This window comes from Emydura macquarii, unplaced genomic scaffold (assembly GCF_026122565.2).
Source record: "Emydura macquarii macquarii isolate MOO-44397 ecotype Brisbane River unplaced genomic scaffold, CSIRO-AGI_Emac_v2 contig_1790, whole genome shotgun sequence".
NCBI classification, from domain to species: domain Eukaryota; kingdom Metazoa; phylum Chordata; order Testudines; family Chelidae; genus Emydura; species Emydura macquarii.
In genome coordinates, this window is record NW_027131927.1 from 17,689,182 (window position 1) to 17,712,952 (window position 23,771).

The 23,771-nt window shown below is 42.1% G+C and overlaps 1 protein-coding gene across 2 annotated transcripts in view; it reads left to right on the forward strand.

Annotated features, from left to right (window-relative positions):
• The window catches only part of ADAMTS3 (ADAM metallopeptidase with thrombospondin type 1 motif 3), a 227,055-nt gene that overhangs the window by 178,039 nt on the left and 25,245 nt on the right, over positions 1 to 23,771 (forward strand). For both annotated transcript variants that reach the window (XM_067557008.1, XM_067557009.1), the window contains 7 exons: positions 5,521 to 5,604; positions 8,113 to 8,269; positions 11,063 to 11,168; positions 12,215 to 12,358; positions 21,574 to 21,706; positions 22,129 to 22,242; positions 23,370 to 23,515. In XM_067557008.1, coding sequence (XP_067413109.1) covers positions 5,521 to 5,604; positions 8,113 to 8,269; positions 11,063 to 11,168; positions 12,215 to 12,358; positions 21,574 to 21,706; positions 22,129 to 22,242; positions 23,370 to 23,515 — 884 coding nt within the window. The remainder of the gene's footprint in view (positions 1 to 5,520; positions 5,605 to 8,112; positions 8,270 to 11,062; positions 11,169 to 12,214; positions 12,359 to 21,573; positions 21,707 to 22,128; positions 22,243 to 23,369; positions 23,516 to 23,771) is intronic.

The window sequence follows — 23,771 nt, forward strand, 5'->3', positions numbered from 1 at the left end:
CCCATCATTTCACCTCCCCCAGATGCCCACAATGCCCACCAAGAGCTATTAAAGAAAGTGCCAGGTGATCCCACTGTAGGAGAGTCCTCACACCACCTTGTTGACATTTTGACCACAACAGGGCCTTCAAGTGTGCCCTTACCTATTAACAAGGCAATTATGAACCCTATTAAGGCTCTCTGACAGACCCCTTCGTACCTTCCCCCTTCCTATGTCAGAAAGCACCAAACGTAAATACTGTGTGCCTTCCCAGTGGTTTGGATATCTATATTCTCATCCCCCCTCCCTGGGATCTCTAGTGGTGTCAGTGGCCACTGCAGGGGAACAACAGGGCAACAAGGGGCGACCTCCCAAAATAAAAGTCTCAAAAAAACCCCCACCTAGATCCGTTTGGCAGAAAAGTTTAATCTAATAGGGTGTTGCAACTCAGGTTCGCCAACCAGCTAGCAGGTTTGTGCGGTTATGATTTTAGTGGGTGGGACTCCATTATAAAGTATAGAGACATGCTGCCAATGGACACAGCGCAACTCTTTAGCTGATGAGGGGAAAGCTGTAGCGAGACCTTTGCTGCAGACTGCTCTGGATATAGCAGATTTGGTGACTAGGCCCATGGCTTTTTCAATGGTCATGTGCAGGATCTTTAGGCTGCAATCCTTGGGGCTCCCTTATGAGGGCCAACAGACTTCCCAGGATTTGCTCTTTGAAGGATCTCTGCCCTGTTTTTGGAGCAAACTGACTACAAGTTCCATGGCTTAAAGGACTCTAGGGCAACTCTAAAGTCTGAGAGGTTGTACACTCCAGCCCTGTCCAGAAAGCATTTCTGCCCACAGCAGACCCACCGTTACTCTGCCCCGGCTCCTCAGCAGGACCTGCAGAGAAAGAGGATCAGGGGTTATAGATGTAGTCCACCTCCACCTCCTGCCTTGTAACAGGTTTGTGCAGGGCCCCCTCTGCTTGGGTTCTCTTCTCCCAAAAACCACTCATAGACTTCGGCTTCGTGCGCCCACCAGTGCTCTTTATGTACAGGTTGTTACCCACCACCATCTATCAATGCACAGTTCAGCCTAACAGTGCCAGGAGCCTCATTGTTCAATGGCAGCTTGCATCCCCCCTGCTGTGGCTTCTCCCTTTCCTGGCTGTTTGCCCCATCCTGCTCTTCCTTCCTGTGAGCCTTTATAGTGTCTTGCTAACAAGCCCGGCAGCTGCTTCTCATCTGCCCACTCTGTGTAGGTTTACTCAGTTGGCCCCAATTCCCCTCAATGAGGGCTTCAGTGGCAAGGGGCTGACACAGCCTGCTTTCACCCAGCACCCTGTCACTTGCCTCTACATCAATGCCTGCTCCATGTAAACATCTGGGGGTGCTAAGCAGAGTACTGGTCAGTGTAGTAAAGAAGTTTTGTATTAAAACAAAGCAATAGCTTTTGCAAAATCTGAACTTTCAGAGAAAATAAATGTGTGAGGAGACCAGGAAAATCAGTGTGAAGTGACCTATATATGACATTTCTTTATGAACAAGTCAGAAGGATCCTCTGAACTTTAAAGCGCCACATTTTAAAATGAGCCCTTTCTCAGACCTGAAGAAGAGCTCTGTGTAGCTCGAAGGCTTGTCTCTCTCCAACAGAAGTAGGTCCAATAAAAGGTATAATCTCACTCACCCTGTCTCTCTAGTATCCTGGGACCAATACGGCTACAGCAATACTGCATACATTGTAAAGGGTTTAACATTTCCCAATCTCTAGGGAAATGAATGATGCATCCAAGAATTAGTGATGGGACAAAGCAGCCTTTGAGCTGTAAGTCTACAGTAATGATAGAAAGAGATTAGTTTCTCGTGGGTGTTTGGTGGCATGTGAGAAAAGTCCACTTCCTAGGAAATTGGTTTTACATGACCAAAACCACTGCCATGCTTGGCACTAGCTATATTCTTGTTGACAGTCTCTGCAGAAAGGTCAGGCACTCACTTACCTCTCAGCCTTCCAGGTGTGTCTTCAGGTAAGTTTGATGTACATGAGAGGGAGATGGGGATGAGACGTTGCACTGCCAGAAGTCATGCTAAATCTATATTGTAGATAAATACAAGGCTAGTTTGTCCAGGTCAGTCCAGAGCCTTTCACCAGTGCTAGAGTCAGCAAAGGGAAGCTTGCTACCTCCTGGCATATGGGCGAGTCGCTTTTTTGTTTGTTGATTCTTTGAGTGTTCATCAGCTAGTGCATTTATCAGTGATTGTGAATCTAAGACACTTCCTTTGTTTCACTACAAAAATTTATTGTGGGGAGTGATAATATTACGTATTATCAGGACAGAGCATATGAGAAATAAATCACTGAACCCTTCAATAACTGCTTTACAAAGCAGGAGGTGTGAGTTGTGTGCATTGCCAATTCATTCACAGCTGGTCCTAAAAGGTCTTGCTTTTTAGAACCACATACTGTATATTTGAGTTCAGGGGCCACGGAATGCCTTTTTGATTGGGGGGGGGGCCAAAAATATCAACCAACCCCTGCCCTCCCCCCACAGCACCCACCGCTGATTTCTTACTTTCCGCTTACACTTAATGTCATTCTTTTTTACATACATTCTTCTCGTGACGCGTATAGAGTATTACAGAATTAATCCATCTTAAAAACATGTATTTTAAAAAGGAAATCGGCAGCCGCCACGTTTGCACACTGCTCTCTGCCAAGCAGCCGGGGGTTCAAGGGATGGTCCCGATCCTGAGGAAAGAAGTCCCCTTGGACAAGCAGGAAGGAAAGGAATGGAGCTGTTCCCGCCCCCACACATAGCCTCCCCCAGAGTTTGAAGCTTTCCCAGGCCCTTGTAAATGGGGGAGTTTTGGAAGGAGCAAAGGGCTGCAGGGGCGTGGCTTTGTAATAGGCAATGAATGGACCTGGCTTTTGCTGCTGACGTTCACAGGAGCTGCACCCAATGGGTCAGATCCTTCAGACACTCCCTTGAAAATCTTCCACACCTAATGTCTATCGCTGTGGGCCAGCTGCCGCTCAGGGAGCTGGGGAGGAGGGATGAGTCCCCCACTCAGGGACAAATCCCTCTGCTTCCTCTGGCCATCTAACACTGGCTCACTGTATCTCCAGCCAGATCCCCTCCTCCCCCTTCCCACCTTGGCTCTACACCTCAGCTCCCTCGTCGGCTCCCCTTTGCACCCTGGCTCCTGCTGGCTGCGTTCCCCTCCCCCTCCTTCCCTCTGCACACTGGCTTCTGCTGCCTTCCCCTCCCTCTGTCCCCCTGTGGCAGCCCCAAAGAGCTGGAGAGCTAGGCTACTGTCAAAGGGGGTGGAGGCCGGGTGAGTCAGGGAGCAGTAACTTCAAGACCAGTTCCAACGTCCAGGCAGGGAGCCAATTCTGGGCCTAGTCCTGGGCGGAGCTTGGCACGATTCCAATTTCCGACCGAGAGGCGGATGTTCCCTAGAATATAAATTAAGGCGCTAAAAGTTGGTTGGGTCATGGCCCGGGTGGCCCACCCCATTCAAGGTCCCACAGACTGGACAATGCTGAATGGCACTCTTTCCCCCTATGCCAGGAAAGTCTCTATATAGCCTGACTAAAAAAAACAACAACCCTTAATTATGTACAAATATACCAATCTCCTTCTGAGCACTGCTATTTATTTTGCATCAATTAGTCCATAACATATTATTTATTTCATTTGAGGAGGATGAGTAGCTTTATTTATGATCTGCAGATGTTCTAACCCTTAATTTATACCTGTGTGGGAACACGTTCCTTGACCTCCTCCCCCTACCCTCCCAGACATACCATTGAACCAGGAAAAAAAGATTTTTGACCCATCTATATAATTCTCAATCCCTTTCATGCCACTTCTCCAAATTTTGTCCTCTTCTACCTTTAACCGTGGGACAGGAGTGTTAATTTCTTTTAAAGAAATGCTTAGGACAAATTTCTGCCCTTAAGTGCAGCTCCCATTAGAGCCCTTCGAGGGCAAAATTTGGCATTTTGTGCAGATTTATGAATTGCTTTGCAAAGGGTGCTTAAGAGCAATGCACTAGTTCTTACATGTGTAACTTCTACTGCCCTGTGGAACTTTAGTCTTGTGGTATCATGAAATTCACATTTGGGTGAGGTTTGCATAAGCTGATGGAAGTTGTTTTTGTATAGTAACTCATCTTCCAAAACGCTTAAATGTTATATGTTTTCATACTGTTAAAGGGTTTTTAAATGGAACATGTTGACATAAAGAAATGGAGTATATTTGGGGATATCAGACATACCAGCTGTAGTGCAATACTTATGCCTTTCTCCTCTGGCAATGCTGTTGACCTTAAACCTTCCACCTGGGAATTTCAAAGCCACATAGGGGATTTGCAAGTCCTTTTTCACATTTATTTTAAGCTTAGTTTGAAGTCAGTGGGACTACTCAGACAGTTAGAATTAAGCCTATGCATAAAAGCGTGTAGGGTTGCTGTCTAATTTTTCATGTCTTTCTCTATAAGGAAGTAGATAGTAAGCTGAATCCTGAAGTGTTTATTGAGGGAAAAACCTCACACTGACATTGACAGGATTTGCTTGAGTGAGATTTGCAGGCTTTGGCCCACTGGGTGTGGAGTTTTAATGAAGTGCATTTTTAAACATAAACCGAAATCATTTTCCCAACTCATGTAATAATCCTAAACATTTAAACTAATTAGATATTCGCTTGACAAAGCAATTGGCGACAGACGATGGAACTTGTTCACAGTATAAGTGGCCAGATGGCATGCTCAAGACCTCCATGTGGCCTGGAAGGCTAAAGAAATCTTGGAGCAGCAAAAGAGCCACTTTGTCAATGATGGAAAGCCCCAGGAATTAATATTAAATATACCTAGTAGTGTTTTGTGCCATATAAATTATATATAGTCTGTTCTCTAGGATGCTTGAGGAGGATGGAGTGGTTGTGGGATATAAGGAACAGCTGATGGATTATTTTGACTGGCAGTTGATGAGTGACATGAATGGTTTTTATGGCAGTGGATTGTAATTGTTTTATATTATTGCAAATTTTACTTGTTTTAAAATCCTTCAGTGAGTTTTAAATCAAAATAAAGAAAATAAAAAATATACTCAGTGATACCCTCTGTCAGGCCCCAATCCTAAAAACATTAAAGCACATGCCTAGTTTTTCTACATGAATAATCTCATTTACATGAAGGCACTACTCACATGAGTAAAGCTAAGTATGTGCTTAAGTGTTTGGAGGTTCAGAGCTTCGTGAAGTAGTTTTTTTTTTTAAAGAACAAATTCACTATGGGCCTGATCCAAAGTTCATTCACGTCAACAAGAGTTGTTCCATCAGTTGACATCAGTTGCTTTTGATCAGGCTCTTTATGAGGAGGTTTGTTACAATTGGAGTTGTAATGTGCTTGGAAACATTTTAAGACTTTAATTCTACTTCCTTATGAGCAAAATATAGCCATATAAGTACATGAGTTATATAATTATATATGCACTTTAATGTTCTCGCTGTATGATTTGTCTTATCTAACTTTTATTTTTCCCTCATTCTTAGGTGAACGAAATTTACCATGATGAATCCCTTGGCGTCCACATAAATGTGGTTCTGGTGCGAATGATAATGCTAGGATATGCAAAGGTAAAGGCATTTGAATGAGTTCTGCATCTCTGCATCTTAATCTTCTTCACAATTGTATTCCAGTGTCAATTAATTTGGTGCTGGTGAGTGCTGCTGGATTGGCAGCAGTGGAAGCTGGCAGTAGCGAGGGAGTTTCTGAGAGTTGCTTTACCTGTTTGCCTCAGCCCAAATCCGGTGAATGCTCTTCTAGAGCCCCCATGCCCACCCAAGCCTCTTCACTGAGTGCCTGTTGTTATGTTGACACAACTGTACTCAGTGCCTCTTCCTGACTTAATTCTCACCAAACGCCAACATCTGGACATAGTGGCGTGAGAACCGGGGGGGAGGCATAGGGCCACGGCCCTCCATGTTTTAAAGTCAGAAGGCCATCTCCCCCGCCCCCCTTTAAACAAAAGAAACATAAGCGCAGAATTCATGTCCCCCACAGATTTTTTTCCCCCTGCAGAATAATAGATTCTGCTGGGGAGGTGCTAAAATTACACCTTTTGCCCACCAGGGCTGCTATGACACCAGAAGAGAGGGCAGCTGGCTCACTGCTGGAGCAGCCAGCTGCAGAGAGGGTGGGGACACTTTGGGCTTGTCCCTCCCACTTCTACAAAGGTTCCAGCACCCCTGGAAGATGGTGGTAACTTTTGGTGTCTACCAAGCTGGGAGAATGTAGGCCAAAGAAAGGCTCCGTATGCAGTATATCTTTCTCCTGTGATACCAATCCGTTTTATTTAAATCCTGCTTTGCACTATGTATGTTGGGCTTGATTTGGCCCACATGGTGCTGAGGGTTGTAGTCTGTAATCAGTGAGTAGCAGCTGTGACTGAGGATATATGCCCCTAGGAGAGAACAGTCTTCGTAGGAGCCCAGTTGCATGGGAGATTCTCCTAATCCGTGTGTTCTGTCTGTCCCCTTCCCTTGCCAGTGCCACATACTTTGGGGATGGGCACAAGACCCCTCCCCCCTTAACAGAATGGATTGCAGATGCCTTGTACCAATGCAAACCCTCTCTGCGCAGACTTTGTTCTGTCAGACCCTGCAGCCTGAGTTCTGCCAGCAGAAGCCCTTAGTGAATCAAGCCAATTGCTATCAAAGCAAATAATAGCTTCTTTGCCAATTGCAGCATGCCAGCATATCCCTGCCATGCTGATCATTAGGAAGTTGTTTCCTTTTTACAATAACAGTTTGCATCCTCACAGGGTCATGCTGGAGCTCCCCCATTTTCTGCCCTGGGTGATCTTCTTAAAATATTTTACATTGATTTTACTGGTAAAAAGCACTTAGAGAGCTTTGCAACCAATATATATTACATTATTCAAAGGCTGAAAGGAAGCATTGGGTCTGTTCCATGTTTGGTAAATCTCACATCCTTCCATTTAAATGGGGCATTAAACTTAGGTAGGTGAAAAGGCCATTTCAGTGTTTCCTTAATGGTTAAATATTATTACTCTGAACATACAGAGCTTGTGTTTATAGTGTAGCAGGAGTCATATAGGAACAGAGGTGTCAGATCCTCATTTGGTGTAAATCTGTATAGGTCCACTGGAGCGACAATGATTTACCCTTGCTGAAGAGCTGTCCCCATATATTTTTATTGTTTTAGCCTTTCCTTGTGGATTACTGTAGACTGAGTGTGTCACTGCACTCTGTTTTATCTTAACCAAGTGGCACATTCTCTTCCAGTGGCTTAAAATGTAAGCAGCTCCCAGCTGTGTTATTAAAACTGTCCTGTTGTGGCAGCTTTATCATTTGCTCTGTGTTTGCCCTCCATATAACATGTTTTATACAAAAAGGCTGTTATTTTTATAAAGAACATAAACACGGTTCTGAAAAGTCCCTCACATGCAAGCCAACAAACTGATCCAATTGCTTGCAGCCAAACAAGAGGTGCCAGCAGCTGACAGGAAACACCTTGCTGATTCTCTCTGGCTGACATGATTCCCCATGACCTTGCCTTTTGTGTAGTCATTAACACCTGAGCAGAGTCCCAAAAAAATGTCACTGTTCTGATGGCTTTTTGCACCTACTTTGCTCAGGCTTCACAGGAGTAAAGACAGCGGCAAAACAAGCCCAAGGGGAATATTATGCATGAGTTGTGGAGCAACTTGATGGGGCAAAAGGCTGGCATGAGCTGGGGAGGAGTGAAAAGAGTGATTGGTCAGTGCTCAGAGGGGAACGCCCTGAGGGCACGTCCAAAGGGGTGCGTGACAAGCTAGGCTGTGAATCTATAGTGTACTAGCTTACCGCATACTCACTGGGTGTCTGGACCTTGCTATCGTGCACTAAAAGCACCATAGTGCGCTTTGATACACCACAGAATTTTAATGCACTGTAGCAGGGTCCACATGGTGAGTGAGAGCATAACAAACTAGTGCACTGTAGATTTGCATCCTGGCTTGCCATTCACTAATTCGCCTTGTAGGCAAACCTTAAGAGAGAATAATTATTTTAAATGTCCTGACGCCAACTCCAGGGAACACACGACTAAGCTCTTGATTCTAATTTATTACTCTCTTCCAGTCCATCAGCTTGATTGAAAGGGGAAACCCATCAAGAAGTCTGGAGAATGTGTGCCGTTGGGCATACCAGCAACAGAAATCGGATCCCAATCATTCTGAACGTCATGATCATGCCATTTTTTTAACCAGGCAAGATTTTGGGCCTGCTGGTATGCAAGGTAAAGCCACCAGTCTGTAGCAGAAATATTTATTTTTTAATAATGCATGAAAGAAAGGGAAAAGCTTTGAAAGTTGTGTTGATTGATCTTAAAAAAACAAGGAATATAGGTCCTGATTCAGCAAAACACTTAAGCAAGTGCTTAACTTTAAGCATGTGTCTAAGTCTTTCCTTGTTCAGAAAAGCATATGCATAAGGGGGAGCATGCACTGTTGTGGAGCCAGCTAGTTGTTCATCTAGTCTCCAGCAATGGCCAAAGCTAGATTCTTTGGAGGAAGGTATAAAACCCTCAAACTGCTGAGTGTGCGCTGCTGTACCATGGGGAAAAATGACTTCCTGACTTCATCTGATCAGTCTGGGTCCTGAAAAATGAGGAATGGTGACCCTTGTCATTTTTCCCCTAACTGGATCATGGTAACGTTACTTCTCAAAGAGTTTTCAGTTTCTAGTAAATAGCAATCCACTTTCTTCATGTGAAAGAACAGGAAATCTTAGTGCACTTTACATTTAGCTTTTTTTGTTTGTTTTCGTGTCATTTACTGTAGAAGCCTTTTTATTGGCTACCTGTCAATGGGTTTTCATGCCCCCATGTGCTGGTTTTCATAATTACTCTAGGAGCTGAAGGTCAGAGTAATTGGCAGTAAATTGGCAGTATAGGATTTAATGCACGTGACTGCTAGTAACTTAAAAGCCTGATGAGGAGACCTGAAAATGTGCCGCTCTGTGTAACTGTGATAAATTTGTCTATTCTTCCCTCAGCCCATGTGCACTGATAAAGCAGAATCTTTTTTCAAACTTTCCATCCAGTCCAAGCAGTCATTGACACCTCTTGTATTGCAGTCAGTGCTAGAGCTGGGTGAATGGCTTGTAGTAGAATAATTTATTCAAGGCCAGAAGGGAGTGGTCCGGGGGGTCTGCCTGGACAAGCAAGAGGTTCCTTCTCCCTCTTGCATGCTGCTCTAGGGCCACTCGCAGTAGCAGTCTCTGTGCTCTGGGGAGCATAGGCTCTGCTTGTTCCTGCTCTCCACTGAGGAACTGAATTGCTAAAAAAGGGTGTGGCGAAGGCGGGGGCTTGGGCCTGGGTCTGGGCCTGGGCCTCGGCCTTCTGTGGCACGAGCCTGTGGAGCAGCACTCCAGCAAAGAGAAGCAATCCGTTACATGCCAGGGGTGCCATCTCTTTCTCGTGCCCTGCCTAGGATGATGCATCTCCTCACAATAGCCTGTGCAGGGGAGTTGCTTAGAAGCCACAAAGTAGCTGTCAGTGACCTTTTCCTTTCGACAAATTGTCTGCTGACAGATCGCGAAATTCTCAATCCAGGCTGCTTGTTTCGTTCATTTCTTCAGTGAATAATTCTTGAAAGAGACGTGCAAAGACAGGTGATTCCATATCGTGGAGGATTTCAGTGTTTCAAAATTTGGTTTCATTCTGATTTGGAATGAAAACCAGACTTTTTGAAATGCTCCACAAAAGGGAATGTAGACTTGGCTCTGGGTTGGGCGGCCCTGGTGCTTCCAGGCTCCTGCCTCCCTGAAGAGCCAAGCTGGCTGGACATCAGCCAGACGTTCAGGCAGGGTAACATCAGAACCATGCCTGGGTTCTGTCACAACTTTATCGAAATTGAACCGTCTCCACAGAATGTTTCAATTTAACCAAACTGGCATTGTCTGACAGAAGAATGTTCCATTGGAGAATTCCCAACGAGCTCTAATTCTTGCTGTACAAAGTGTTTGAATGGGTCATATTGTGAATTTTGCAACCAGATATTCAGTTTGCACTGCTTAAATTAGCTACTGTACTTAAGTCATCTGGTGTTGTTTCTGGTGCCCAGTTGTTTGACTCACGTAACTGACCAAGCACGTTTTAAGTTGCATTGTAAATAGTGTGAATTGTGGATTTTAAAGTTAAATACACAATGGTAAATGCGATCCCTGTTGCTTAGGGCTTGAATATGTGAGAAATTTGCACCAGTTTAACTTAAATTGGGTTTTAAACTAATGTAGTTAAAACAGTGCAGACCCCTGTGTGGACACTTGTATTCCAGTTTAATATAAATACCAACTTAAGTTAAAGTGTAACAAACTACACTTAAACAGAAATAAGATTTTCCATTCAGGGGTTTTCATAAACTCAGCTAAATCTGTTTTAAATCACTCCTCAAGTTGAAACAGTGCAACTTTCTCTTGTAGAAAAGGTTTTAGGTACATATGTTAACCAGTCATGTAGCAACAACTTCATGCGATTTATGTAATTAACCACCGTAGTATAAATTGTACATTCCTTTTTAAAATTCACATTTTCAGCTAGCACAAACCATGTGAGTTGAAATACGCTTCAGTACCAATAGTTGTTCATGAAAAATGCACCAAGTTTTGGATGCCCAACTTGAGACACAATGAGCTTCATTTTCAAGGTTCATGAATTTTGGTGGTAAAAATGTAAGTGTCTAAACAATGTAGATTGCTCAGAAACTAAGCATGGCTTTTATCTACAAGATAGTCATTTTAATGAGAAAAGCTGCTTTAAAGTAGGTGGGGAAATTAGACATCAAGACAACAACTACAGAAAGAATCCAAGACCATCACATTACAAAAAAAGTTCATCAACCTCTTCCCCCACTCAGATAGAGATGGACATTTGCAGCTGACCTAGCCTTATCTTTCAGCAGGGAAGCATATATCTAACTACTCCTTCACATTGGGTTTTTATAGGCAAAGATGTGATACTAATTCCTGTGGGATTAGCTAATAAAAAAAAATTAAAGGAAACAAACTCAAACTATATTGCTCTCAACAGGATACGCTCCCGTTACTGGCATGTGTCACCCTGTAAGAAGCTGCACTCTCAACCATGAGGATGGGTTTTCTTCAGCTTTTGTAGTTGCCCATGAAACGGGTCATGTGTAAGTCTTACTATTACAACCTGAGCAATGTATAGCACAGGGTTAATTCTCCCACTTGCACAAAACAGTTTTATTCTCATGGGTGCTATGTGCATGGCAAATTTCCTTATATTTCTTATTCCCTCGGCATTCACAGAAGTTTTAATCAGTGAAGGAGTAAATGGGGGGAGAAGGGGAATCTTACTTTGTAAAATTCATGGGAGGGATTTTTATATCTAAGTAAAAAATGGAAGGCATTGGAATACTGTCTCGATGCATTGCATTCAACAGTGGCAGTGGTTTGTCAAGCAACACAGACTTCTTTCTACCTGTTGCTTCATTAAAAGCTATTGTGTATTTATCAGATGTGGCACATTTTGGAGAATTAAGTCTGGAATAGTTCATATCTCCTTTAGCCAGCTGGATGAATTAATGTCACTGAGAGCCTGATTTTTAAAATTAGTAGTCCAGGTTCCTCACTCATATGGTAAATGAGTGTGCAAAAGTGGACACACAAATTCATGAACTATTTGTGATAAATGGAGATTTATCTCTTTGTCTTTTTGTGGTTTTATATCAACAATAGTTTAAGCACGGATCATCCTATATTTAGGATTTGTCTACACACACAGATATTCAGGAATGGCTATTCCATCGTGGATTATTTAAATCAGAATAATATACTCTTATTCCAGAATAAGTGTGTCCACACATGAGTTACTGAGGAATATTTATTTTGCTTTAAATTCACAGTTTACATTAATCTGAATTAACTTTCAAGTGTAGAAAAACCTTTTGGTTTCTGTTCAGTTAATTAAAAATAAAATAAATGAAGCAGCATTAAAGAAACAGTATTTGAGGAACTCTTTAATGTCCATCCATGGATATTTTGTCATTGGTAGAGAGATCCATTCAATGGTATTGGTAGGACGTAAAAATAAAATCCCATTTTAATAAAATTGCAAGTAAAGTGTGAATTGTTTAAGCCCTCCCCCACCCCACCCTCTTTTTTTTTTTTTTTTGGTATAACAGATTTTGTTGGGTCTGATAGTTGTTCTTTGTTTCAGGCTGGGAATGGAGCATGACGGACAAGGCAACAGATGTGGGGATGAGACCGCTATGGGGAGTGTCATGGCTCCTTTGGTGCAGGCTGCATTTCATCGATACCACTGGTCCCGGTGCAGTGGCCAAGAACTCAAAAGATACATACAGTAAGGACCTGCCCATGTGCTTGAACATAAAATAGCAGCATGCGCTCTCAGCTCACATGCTTCCTTCCACTGTACGCTGCGAAGGAGAGAAAGGGGGAAATCCCAGCACAGATGACCATGATCCCCTGACTCTATGAGCTGCAAAAGCTCCTTTCTGCAAACACAAGTGGAACTGGGGTTTCTGAGGTTTTGAGGAGATGTGTCAAGCTACTGGAGCCCCTCTGTGTGGATGATATGCTTACTGCAATGCCATCTCCCCCCTGTGTGGTATTGATCCTCCTTGGACATGGCAGAGGGGAGCTGAGAGCGCATGGCTAATGGCAGCATGGCTGTAGAGGGAGCATGAGGCGTCATCTCTGTTGACTCTTGTCATAGATTCGGTACTTTTTCTGCCCTTTTGATTCTTGCTGTGCTGGAGAGACGAGCACACAGGCCTCCATTTGTGTGTGAGTGAATGGATCTGGGATGGAGTCATGCTCGTAGTTCATAAGTTTGACTAGGAATTCAATCTTAAAAGCACCACTGCAAATGAACATGCCTGTGCATTAACAGAACACCAGCAAGCGAAACAGCAGCCGCATTTCAAGGTACAATCCCGCCCAAAAATGTCCTTTCTGGCAGCCACATCGCTTCCATCTTGACTTTTTTATTTTTAGACGCACTAAGTCAACAGCAACAGTTCCTCCTATATCCAAAACCACTGAAATCAATGGGAGCCTTTCCAGTGAATTCAGTGGACCTCGGATCAGGCTCCTAGACTTTGCAAACTCTGAAATTCTAGCCAATATGAAACTCCCTTTGACTCAGTAGGAGTTGTGTCTTTGAAATGATGGCAGGATTGAGCCCTTAAAGCAGAAAAGGGAAATGGCTGGAGAAGGAGGAAAATTTTTACATTTGTGTGTGTGTGTAAGCACAGCAGGGTGGAAAGTGATTTTATTGGCTTTTTGACATTTTTTTCTTCTCCTCCTACTGTTGCATACCCGAGACCTTACGCAATTTCTATTCAGTCCTTATTCACTGATCTAAATGGGAGTTTTGCCTGAGAGATAACTGGATAAGGGCTTCATGAACTGGCCCATTGGCCCTATTCTTTGCAAACACATCTCACCTAAGACCTGAAAAACTCACTACACCGAATACTGTGGAAGAACCCAAACTCGGGGGTCCTTACTCACTATGTCCGTTGCCTTGGCGGGGGTCCAGAATTAGCCAACAACAGATTAGCAAAATCAAAGTTTATTCTTTACGTAAAGAAGGTGATCCCTTCAAATATAAGGAATGACCCCTGCTTCCAAAAAACAGACCGTATTTATAGAATGGTATAAACAAGTTTTAACACGTCACAGTTTCCATGGTCATACATACTAAAAAGTATTATCTAGGAATTTTCTAACTGAATGCTAGCAACTTTCCTTATCTAAATTACAAGGTCTTTCTCTGCATTCCTTCTCTACTAGTGTCTAGACCTCTTAACTATATTATTACAACAAAACATTCTAAAATTAAACAACTGCTAACAAAACATTTTCTATCTCAAACTTTTTACAGTGAATTCTAAAATCAGTTCTCAGCAAAAACAAAGACCCCATCTTGTTTTCCCTTCACAGTTCCCCCCTTTGATTCTAATAGATCTACTACTAGAATCATAATTATAATATATTCATTCATTTTCGTTGCCAATATACCAATACCGTATTGACCTTTGCACCATCTGTTTCTTAGGGGGCTTAAACCTTTTGTGCTGGAAAAATAAACAACAACACTGTTTACAACAAAACATTAACAGTAATATTATCATAAATACTATTATAGTTACAAACAATTTTTTAAGCCACAATAAGTCTGGTAACCAAAAAGTCAAAGCATTCCAGATGGATGACCATGAAATATTAATGCCAGACGGTGGCATTGGAGGGTTAGCAAATTCATGGAAAAATCTACTGACATTCCAAATTTTGTGTACATCCATCTCGATTTGACCTGATTCATTTTTATAAAAACAACAGGTTTGATTCAACATTACACAAACTCCTCCTTGCTGAGCTAACAATTGATCTAGGGCTAATCTATTTTGAATACTCATTTGTGCCAACGATTCAATTTCAGCCTGTAATTTTAAAATAGCATCTCCAGTGACATTGGCAAATATCTCAAATTCTGCTGAAAAATTTCTTAGTGCATACTCCAAATCACCCACTCCTTGCCAGGGCAAAAACATTCTCCATCCTCTCCAGAATGCTGAAGAGTGTTCAGTTAATGGGTTATAATGGTGAGCATCCAGGGTGGGCATAAAACTTCTTTTTGGTCGGTGATTATACACAACGTCATGTAAAGGAACTGGATGCACACCTCCAGGCCAGAGATATACTAAGGTACATCTTCCTTTCCACCTTGGTGGTAAAGTTTTTCCTGCCCAATTTCCACATGCCCACCACACACCTTCTTCGATTGAAGTAACTCCTCTGCAACTATTGGAATGGGCTTGGTATAGCACATGTAACATGATGTTAGCCCTTTCAAACCAGGTATCATTTACATATTGATTAATGGTAGTAGTCTTGTGAATTTTCCAAACCTCTTCTCTAAACTGGTTATTTTTATATAAATTCATATTCTCTAACTTCTTCCACCATTTATGGGTATTGTTACACTTAATTCCTCGGGTAGCATCTAATGTACAATTATAAACTCTCTTCTGGTTCAAATTAGTGGCATTGGATCCTCGTTTCTGTATCAAAGTTTTACTGATTTTTTTTCCTTCCTTTGTAGGTAGATAGACAATGTATTTGCATTTTGAATATTTCCCTACATTCTTTACCTCACAAGTAACATTTAACCAGGGTTTATCTGAATCTGTTACCGGTACAGATTGTGTCCGTTGCACACATAGTGGTGCAGCTGGCTTCCTTCCAGAGAGAATTAAGTCTCTAGGATCAACTCTCATTCCCAATCGATGTTCTTTCCCTATTACTGTTCCCATGGGATTAGTCCAGGCCAAACTTTCCCATTCATTAACTGGCACAGGAATAGGTATTAGAGGTATTCCTTCCCGATGATGGGTTGCCATAAAAGAGCACACCCAACAATCTTTTACCTCCCAAGATGCAGTTAAATTCTTTATCAATGTATAAAATGAATTGGCTTTAAAATCTGCATTATCTATATTTAAATTAATTAAAAACATCATCAAAAACAACATATCCATCTTCTACACTAATTCTAAAACAATTTATCCCCTTAATATAACAAACACACCAAAAATAAGTAAATAATATAGTCCATTAATTTTTTTCTTTCCTGCTGCACTTTTGACTCCATCGATCGTCTACTTCAAAGCAACCACAAGGGGATTGCCTGTGGTTCTTCACCTTTCCACGTCTACTTCAGAGCAACCACAAGGCGATTGCCCGTAGTTCTTCACCTTCCACGTCTGCTTCTGGGACCTCGGTCCAGCGAAGCTCCCTCGTTGCACTTAGAAATCTTCTCCTTCTAAGAATCAGCATCAGGTGATCGTACTTTCTTTAGATGGGTGCAGTGGTACCAAGCTTCTTTTCCCTGTAGCTTTGCAGCAGTGTATGTTGTTAACAGCACCTGGTAAGGACCATTCCACCTTGGTTCTAAACAATTCTTGCGTGAAAACTTCTTTAGCAGTACCTAATCTCCCGGTTGGATGTCATGCACGGCCACATCTAAAGGAATTCTCTGAGCGTCTCTGGAAAACTTAAAAATAGCAATAAGTGTCTTTTGTAATTTTATAACGTATGCAACCAACTCCTCATCTCCACCCATAAGACTGGCGTGTGCAGGTGTCAGGTTTCCCCCCAGTTGAAATGGTCTCCCAAAAAGAACTTCATAGGGAGATAAATTCATCTTTCTAATAGGCATAGTTCTTAGATGCATTAAAGCTAATGGTAACGCATCCACCCAATGTAATCCGGTATCATCCATAACTTTAGATAGTTGATTCTTCAATTTTGCATTTGATCTTTCAACGATTCTTGATAACTGAGGTCTATATGGAGTGTGTAATTTTTGAATTATACCCAAAACTTTCATTAAAGACTGCATAACTTGATTAGCAAAATGACTTCCTTTATCAGATTCTATCACTAAAGGGCAGCCAAATCTTGGAATTACATCTTTCACTAATGCCTTAACAACAGCTGCTGTGTCAGCTTTTCTAGTTGGAAAAGCTTCAATCCATTTTAAAAACACACATACTATTACTAGCACATGTTTAAAACCCTTACAAGGAGGCAAGTCCATATAATCTATCTGCAAACGCTGGAATGGGCCATAAACCCATTCTGGTGCCCCCAGTTGTTGTGGCTGGTGACGTCCCACGTTATACTTTTGACAAATAACACAACCTTGAGATACTTGTTTAGCCACTTGATGAATGCCTGGAGCACACCAAAATCGCAAAACCTGATCAGCTATCCCCCCTTTGCACGCATGGCCACCTTGATGAACATAGCGGGCAAGTTTAAACAAAAGATTTTTTCGGAGCCATTGGGCGGCCATCAGGTGACCACCATATATTGTCAGAAAAATTTGCCCCAATTGTCTTCCAATTGTCCAACTCCGAAGATGGAACTGAGTCATAAATCTCCGAAGGAGAGACAGAAAATTGAGCTGGCCAGGAAGCACAGACTGCCTGTACATCCGGAGGAGGAAAGGCATTCCTGGCTGCAGCCCTTGCAGCTTTATCTGCAAATGCATTTCCACGGGAGACTTCATCCAAAGCAGAAGTATGAGCTTTACAAAAAATAACAGCAATAAAAAAGATAACATAATAGAAACAAGCAAATTATTCACAGCCTGAGCATGTGCTATGGGCTGTCCTGAAGAAGTAAGAAAACCCCTTTGTTTCCAAATTTGTCCTGAAGCATGACAAACTCCAAATGCATAGCGAGAATCAGTATAAATATTAACAGAACAATTTACACTTAAACAACAAGCACGTGTAAGAGCAATCAATTCAGCCAATTGAGCAGAATATACATTAGGTAAAGAATGAGCTTCCCAAACCTCATGTGATGTACACACCGCATACCCTGCTCTACGCATTCCTGTCTCATCAACAAAGCAAGAACCATCAATATACAAAATATAATCTGGGTTAGTCAAAGGAGTATCCTGAAGATCAGGGCGAGGTGTAGTGCTCTGAGAAATAACATAATCACAATTTTGAGGTTCCCCTTCAGTGGGAATCGGTAACAGTGTAGCTGGGTTTAAAGATGCACAACGTTTAATAATAATATTATCAGCTGCTAAAAGCACAATTTCATATTGAGTAAGGCGTTGTGCTGAAATATGCTGAGTTTTTCCTTTAATTAACAGGGCTTCTACAGCATGTGGCACATAAAGAGTTAAAGAATGTCCAAGCACCAAATCTTGTACCTTTTGAACTAATAAAGCAGCTGCTGCCACAGCTGTAAGACAGGCTGGATAACCCTGTGTCACAGAATCAAGCTGACATGAAAAATAAGCAATTGGCCTTTGAGAACCTCCCATTGGTTGTATAAGCACTCCAGATGCAGTACCTTTATACTCATGACAAAAAAAAAATTAAACTGTTTCTTATAATCTGGGAGCCCTAATGCTGGGGCTATTGACAAGGCTTGCTTTAAAAAAATAAAAGAAGCCTCAGCTTCTTCTGACCAAAGAGGTGAATTAGTCTCAGAAATTTTAGTAAGTGCAACCAAAGGCTTAGCCATAGCAGCAAAATTAAGAATCCACTGCCTGCAATAACCAACCATTCCCAAAAATCCACGAATTTGTTTTTTAGTATTAGGTCTAGGGATTTTTAAAACAGCTTCTATACGCTCTGGTGAAAGTAAACGTGTTTGATAAGAAATAAGATCTAATATCTCCAGCTAATTGTCTCACAAAAAAAAACCTGCAACCATAAATTAATTTTCCTGTAAATCAGGATTTAATCCTCCATGCTGTCTGAGGACTTTCTTCAATCGCTCAAAAAAATCTCCTGGATGTTCATCAGGACCCTGTGTACAGAATTCTACCTTAGTCCAATTAACTCCGGTTTTTGCTGCTCTTCTAATTGCTTCCAATAAAGCCAAACGATAATTGATTAAATTATTCCTACCTGCATCACTATTATAATTCCATAAGGGATCTTTCATAGGCCATGGGCGAGTAACCTGTCCTCCCTCTTGCTTAGTAGTTTCCTGAATAATTTTCAATTTTTCCTCCTCTGTCAAAAAGCATCTAATAACTGAGTAACATCTGCCCATGATGGATTATATATAGAAAAAATAATTTTAAACTTTTTATACACTGTCTCTGGATCATCACGTAAACGTGGCATACTCTGTTGCCATAAAAGCAGATCATGTGGAGCAAAGGGAATGTGAACAAAAGATTCCTGAATACTTCCATCTCCAATAGGGACAGGATAAATTCTTAATGGAGCTTGAACAATAGGAATAGAAGAATTAGGATATAAATCAGAAGAGGAAGGCTCTTCATTTAGTCTACGACGAACCTGAGCTCTAGTTCCCTTACTGACAGGCTTATCTGACAGTCTGGAAGTAGTAGCAGGGGGTGCGGTAGGGGAAAATGAAGATTCCTGTCCAGTCCTATACTCTCCCTCTCCCTCAAACACACAGCAAGGAGGTGGTGGCCAATCCTCCTCCTCTGCTTTCCCTGCTTGTAAATTCTTTTCATTGTAAGGCAGAGGATTAGTAAGAGAAGGGTAAATTTTTTAAATAAATTCACCAGTGTTAGAAATCGGCGGTGCAGATGACGGCGCAACAGTTGCCAATTTCCTTTCTAAATTCTTCACAGTTAATTTATAGCTAGCTAGCTGACTCTCCGTACAGCGTTTAAAGACTACATTATCCCATAAATACCAATATTCCATTTGCTTAGGGTGTGAATCTTCTATTAACCCCTTCAAACATTGCAATTTATCTTGATCAAAGGTACCTTCCTCTGGCCATTGTTTACTGGAATCTCCAGAAAAACAACCTGGCCATATCATTTTACATAACAAAATTAAACACTTTACAAACAAACCCTTAGAACCTGGAATAAACTTAAAATTTTTAACCATATAGTCCAAAGGACTCCCAGGGATGGGAGAAAATTGCCCCGCACCCATAACTGGGTTTTCTGATCAGAAATTGCTCACCAACTCTCACCCACACCAGGGCATTACAGAATGAAATTATAAAATTGCTCACCAACTCTCACCCACACAGGGCATTACAGATTGGAATTATAGAATTCCTCACCAACTCTCACCCACACAGGGCATTACAGATTGGAATTATAAAATTGCTTACCAACTCTCACCCACACAGGGCATTACAGATTGGAATTATACCCGTAGACTTTGCTAATAAAATAAACAAGGGACTTTACCTTATCACCTCCCCACCGCCTCAGCTCCGCAGAAGTTATCCCAATAGGTGAATTCACCTGGTGCCGGCTGGGTAGGTTCAGTGGAGCCGAGACGAGGAGGATGCGCTCTGGGCCTGTCCCATCTGGGTGTGCCAATTTGTGGAAGAACCCAAACTCGGGGGTCCTTACTCACTATGTCCGTTGCCTTGGCGGGGGTCCAGAATTAGCCAACAACAGATTAGCAAAATCAAAGTTTATTCTTTACGTAAAGAAGGTGATCCCTTCAAATATAAGGAATGACCCTGCTTCCAAAAAACAGACCGTATTTATAGAATGGTATAAACAAGTTTTAACACGTCACAGTTTCCATGGTCATACATACTAAAAAGTATTATCTAGGAATTTTCTAACTGAATACTAGCAACTTTCCTTATCTAAATTACAAGGTCTTTCTCTGCATTCCTTCTCTACTAGTGTCTAGACCTCTTAACTATATTATTACAACAAAACATTCTAAAATTAAACAACTGCTAACAAAACATTTTCTATCTCAAACTTTTTACAGTGAATTCTAAAATCAGTTCTCAGCAAAAACAAAGACCCCATCTTGTTTTCCCTTCACAATACCTCTCACATCCACTCTCTATCCATGTAACATGTAAGGTATCTACCAAAAGCTCGTAACTTGCCAACATACATAATCATTGTGAGATGTATGTAGGTGTAATATTTAAGGAATAATGTATTTACACTGACTGTACACTTTATGAAGTTGGAGTAAAAAATTAGTCACCAGGGGATGATCCATATAGGATGATCCATGTTTATATTGTTGATATAAAAAAACAGAGACAAACAGAGATAAATCCCCATTTATCACAAATAGAGGCCCACGTGTTGTGGTGGCTGCCCATTCAGGCAGGAGAACGTTGTCGCCCCAGCCTGTTTAGCCGTTTTTACCCTTGCACAGTACTGGGACTTTTGATGAGAAATCATCGGAGGCCATTTCAAACAATCAGAACCGCTTGGAGGTAAAAAAGGAAGTTTACAATAAGACAGGGCTTGGCCCTATCTTTGAATAGAAACAAAAGGCAGCTTTTAGTATAGTACAGGGGCAGGTGAAGCTCTCAAAGGAAAACCCCTCTGGAGCAGGGGTGTTTTCATGAATGTTTGGATTCTTGGGAAACCAGTCATCTCTGCAAGAGACTGAAGTTTGGGGCGAAAACCTTCTTCATGAGCTAGGAAAGGTAATTGTTAGTTAGCGTAGACCCAGGCTTGCATTTTATTATTTTGTTTTGTATTGTAATCATTTGTTTCCACCACTTCCTCTGATTTCTAGTGAAACCTTTAGTCTTTCTTAAATAAACCTACTTTTGCCTTATTTTGCTCACAAGTGCTGTGTGGCTTACAGGAGTGGTGGTTTATGGTTAAACTGTGGTGCCCTGCTCCCTTCAAGACAAAGGATTTGGGATTTCCATGAATAGGCTGTGTCAGGAGCTGGATATCTCCGGGGAATGACTGGGATGAACCTCATTAACCTGTAAGGCAGAGACAGGACTGGCATAGCCCAAAGGAGAGTGCCTGAGTGGCTGAAAGGCTGGTGGTGTTGGGGAGCTATCTTCCAGCCGTGCAAGCAAGACTCCCTCATGCTGGAGATGGGGTAACAAGGAGACTCCCAGTCCTGAGTACCCCAAGAACCATCCCAATATGATTATCCCCTCTTCAGTTAGAACTCTGTGTTGTGGTGAACACACATTCTAATGGATGAGAACAAGCAGTAATAGTTACGTTGGTGGAAAAAGATGACTGAATATTCTCATGGATTTTCTGGGTTTCTCTTCCCACAGCTCCTATGACTGTCTCCTTGACGACCCCTTTGAACATGACTGGCCCAAACTTCCTGAACTGCCAGGAATCAATTATTCCATGGATGAACAATGCCGCTTTGATTTTGGTGTTGGCTACAAAATGTGCACAGCGGTATGTCTAGAATAGTTGCCCTACAGATTAAAATAATTTTATCTAGTTGCTGTTGACCCTTTTCTATAGCCGTAATTTTTTTTGGAGCAGTGCAAGAGGCAGAGTTTATTGAGACATAGTGAAAGCATGAAGTGCCAGGAAAACATGTATCAAGACTCATTTAGTACCACTCCGGGGGTTTCATGAAAATGCAGGCATCTGTAAAGCATGGTTTTACCAAAATTGATAGTAATTATCGTGGTGGAACGTCAGTGTGGTGTGTTTAAATAGTGGTAGCATTGTAGCCAACTTAGTTTTAACCAGTGAAATAGCTTACTGAAGTGTGATGATGGTTAATGCCCTGATTGCTGCTATGAACCATATCAATAACATGATTGTTAATTTTATTTAATAAATGTATCGGGCTTCTTAATACATTTCAGTTCCGAACCTTTGACCCATGTAAGCAGCTATGGTGTAGCCATCCAGATAATCCATTCTTCTGTAAGACTAAGAAAGGGCCTCCACTTGATGGCACAGAATGTGCCCCTGGAAAAGTGAGTATATTACATTTTCAATATCTTTTTAAAATTTGTATTTTAAAATATCAGGCCAGATCTTGTTTGGGGGCTTAATTCCAGAGGTTCCTGAGTTCAGTGGGAGGATTGAGGCCAAGGTGATGAAGACGGGGAAACTATACCATGGGCACTGATTAGGGCTTATTTTAGGAGCAATTTAGAGTGTGTGTACTTTATGAAATGGTGTTGGGAGGCAGGACATGGAAGCCCAATCTTAGGGCTAACCTCGCATCAGTATCTTCTTGTGGGTTTTGCATTACATTTTCGGAGCCTTGTTTCATCTGAAAACTGCCTAGAAAGTATCAGTGGGAAACCACTGTAGCAGACTATTCTCTTACTCTAAGATTGAAGTTGTTACTCTTATACTCTTGGTGCTCGTGGTCCAGACGTCCTGCTGCTGAAGGAGTACTAATGTGCCTGAGATTAACTATTTTTCTTTTAATATCTCCATTGGTGGGTCCCTGCTTTTAACTCTCATTTTTAATTATAAGCTTACCCTCCTATAAATGTTTGTTTATTAAATTCTGTGTACTTTGAGATACAGAGAAGCAGGTTAGACCATCCAGATACGCCATAGCCAACAGCAAAAAGCACACTGCAGGACGACAAACGCCCTAGTTCCATGTAAATGAACATTAGAAACAGTACAAAGTTCTACGTTGGTCCTTGGCACTGTATCTTGCAACAAATTTTTTAAAATGCTGGTACTGAATGGAGGCCGGCAGGGATTGAGCCAAAAAGGAACCAACAAAGAATCCTACCAAGTTAACTAAGGGCTGGATTGTAGCCAGCTTTACATGCCAGAGCCAGTGAGGAAGCAGGCATACGGCTCACTCACTCCTCCCTGGACCGCCTACCTGTGTTGTGGGTCACAGCACAAAGCATGAGCAATCTCCACAGATATGCTACTCCATTCCTCTTTGACTCTGTTCCTCCACCAGCGAATTGTGAGTTTGAGGCCCTGTTCGCTCCCTGGTCTGTGCGTAGGGCAGCGCAGCTACAAGCTTCTCCTTACTACAAGGGATTGTGCTGTAACAATCTCGTCCTGGGCTTTTGTCATGTTACTTTAATTTCCCTTTTTTTGTTTCTCTCCCGATTCTCTTCAGTGGTGCTATAAAGGTCACTGCATGTGGAAGAATGCTAACCAGCTGAAACAGGATGGCAACTGGGGATCCTGGACAAAATTTGGCTCCTGCTCACGGACCTGTGGTACTGGCGTTCGTTTCAGAACACGCCAGTGTAACAATCCAATGTAAGTCTGGAAGTCTCTAATGAACTGGCATTTCCCATTGGTCTGGAGTTTTTGTAGGATGTAGCGTGAATGACATTCACGCCTGGGCGAAGGGACAGCCACAATTCCCCAGTGCAGCGGAAGTGCAATGGTTTTACTGCGCATGGGGTGGGCACTACAGATTAGGCATACAGGGACTCCACACACCTGAAATCAGTGGAGCTGGCTCCATGCCAATTCTGCACACAAGACGATGGAGTGAGCACTGTGGGGAGGG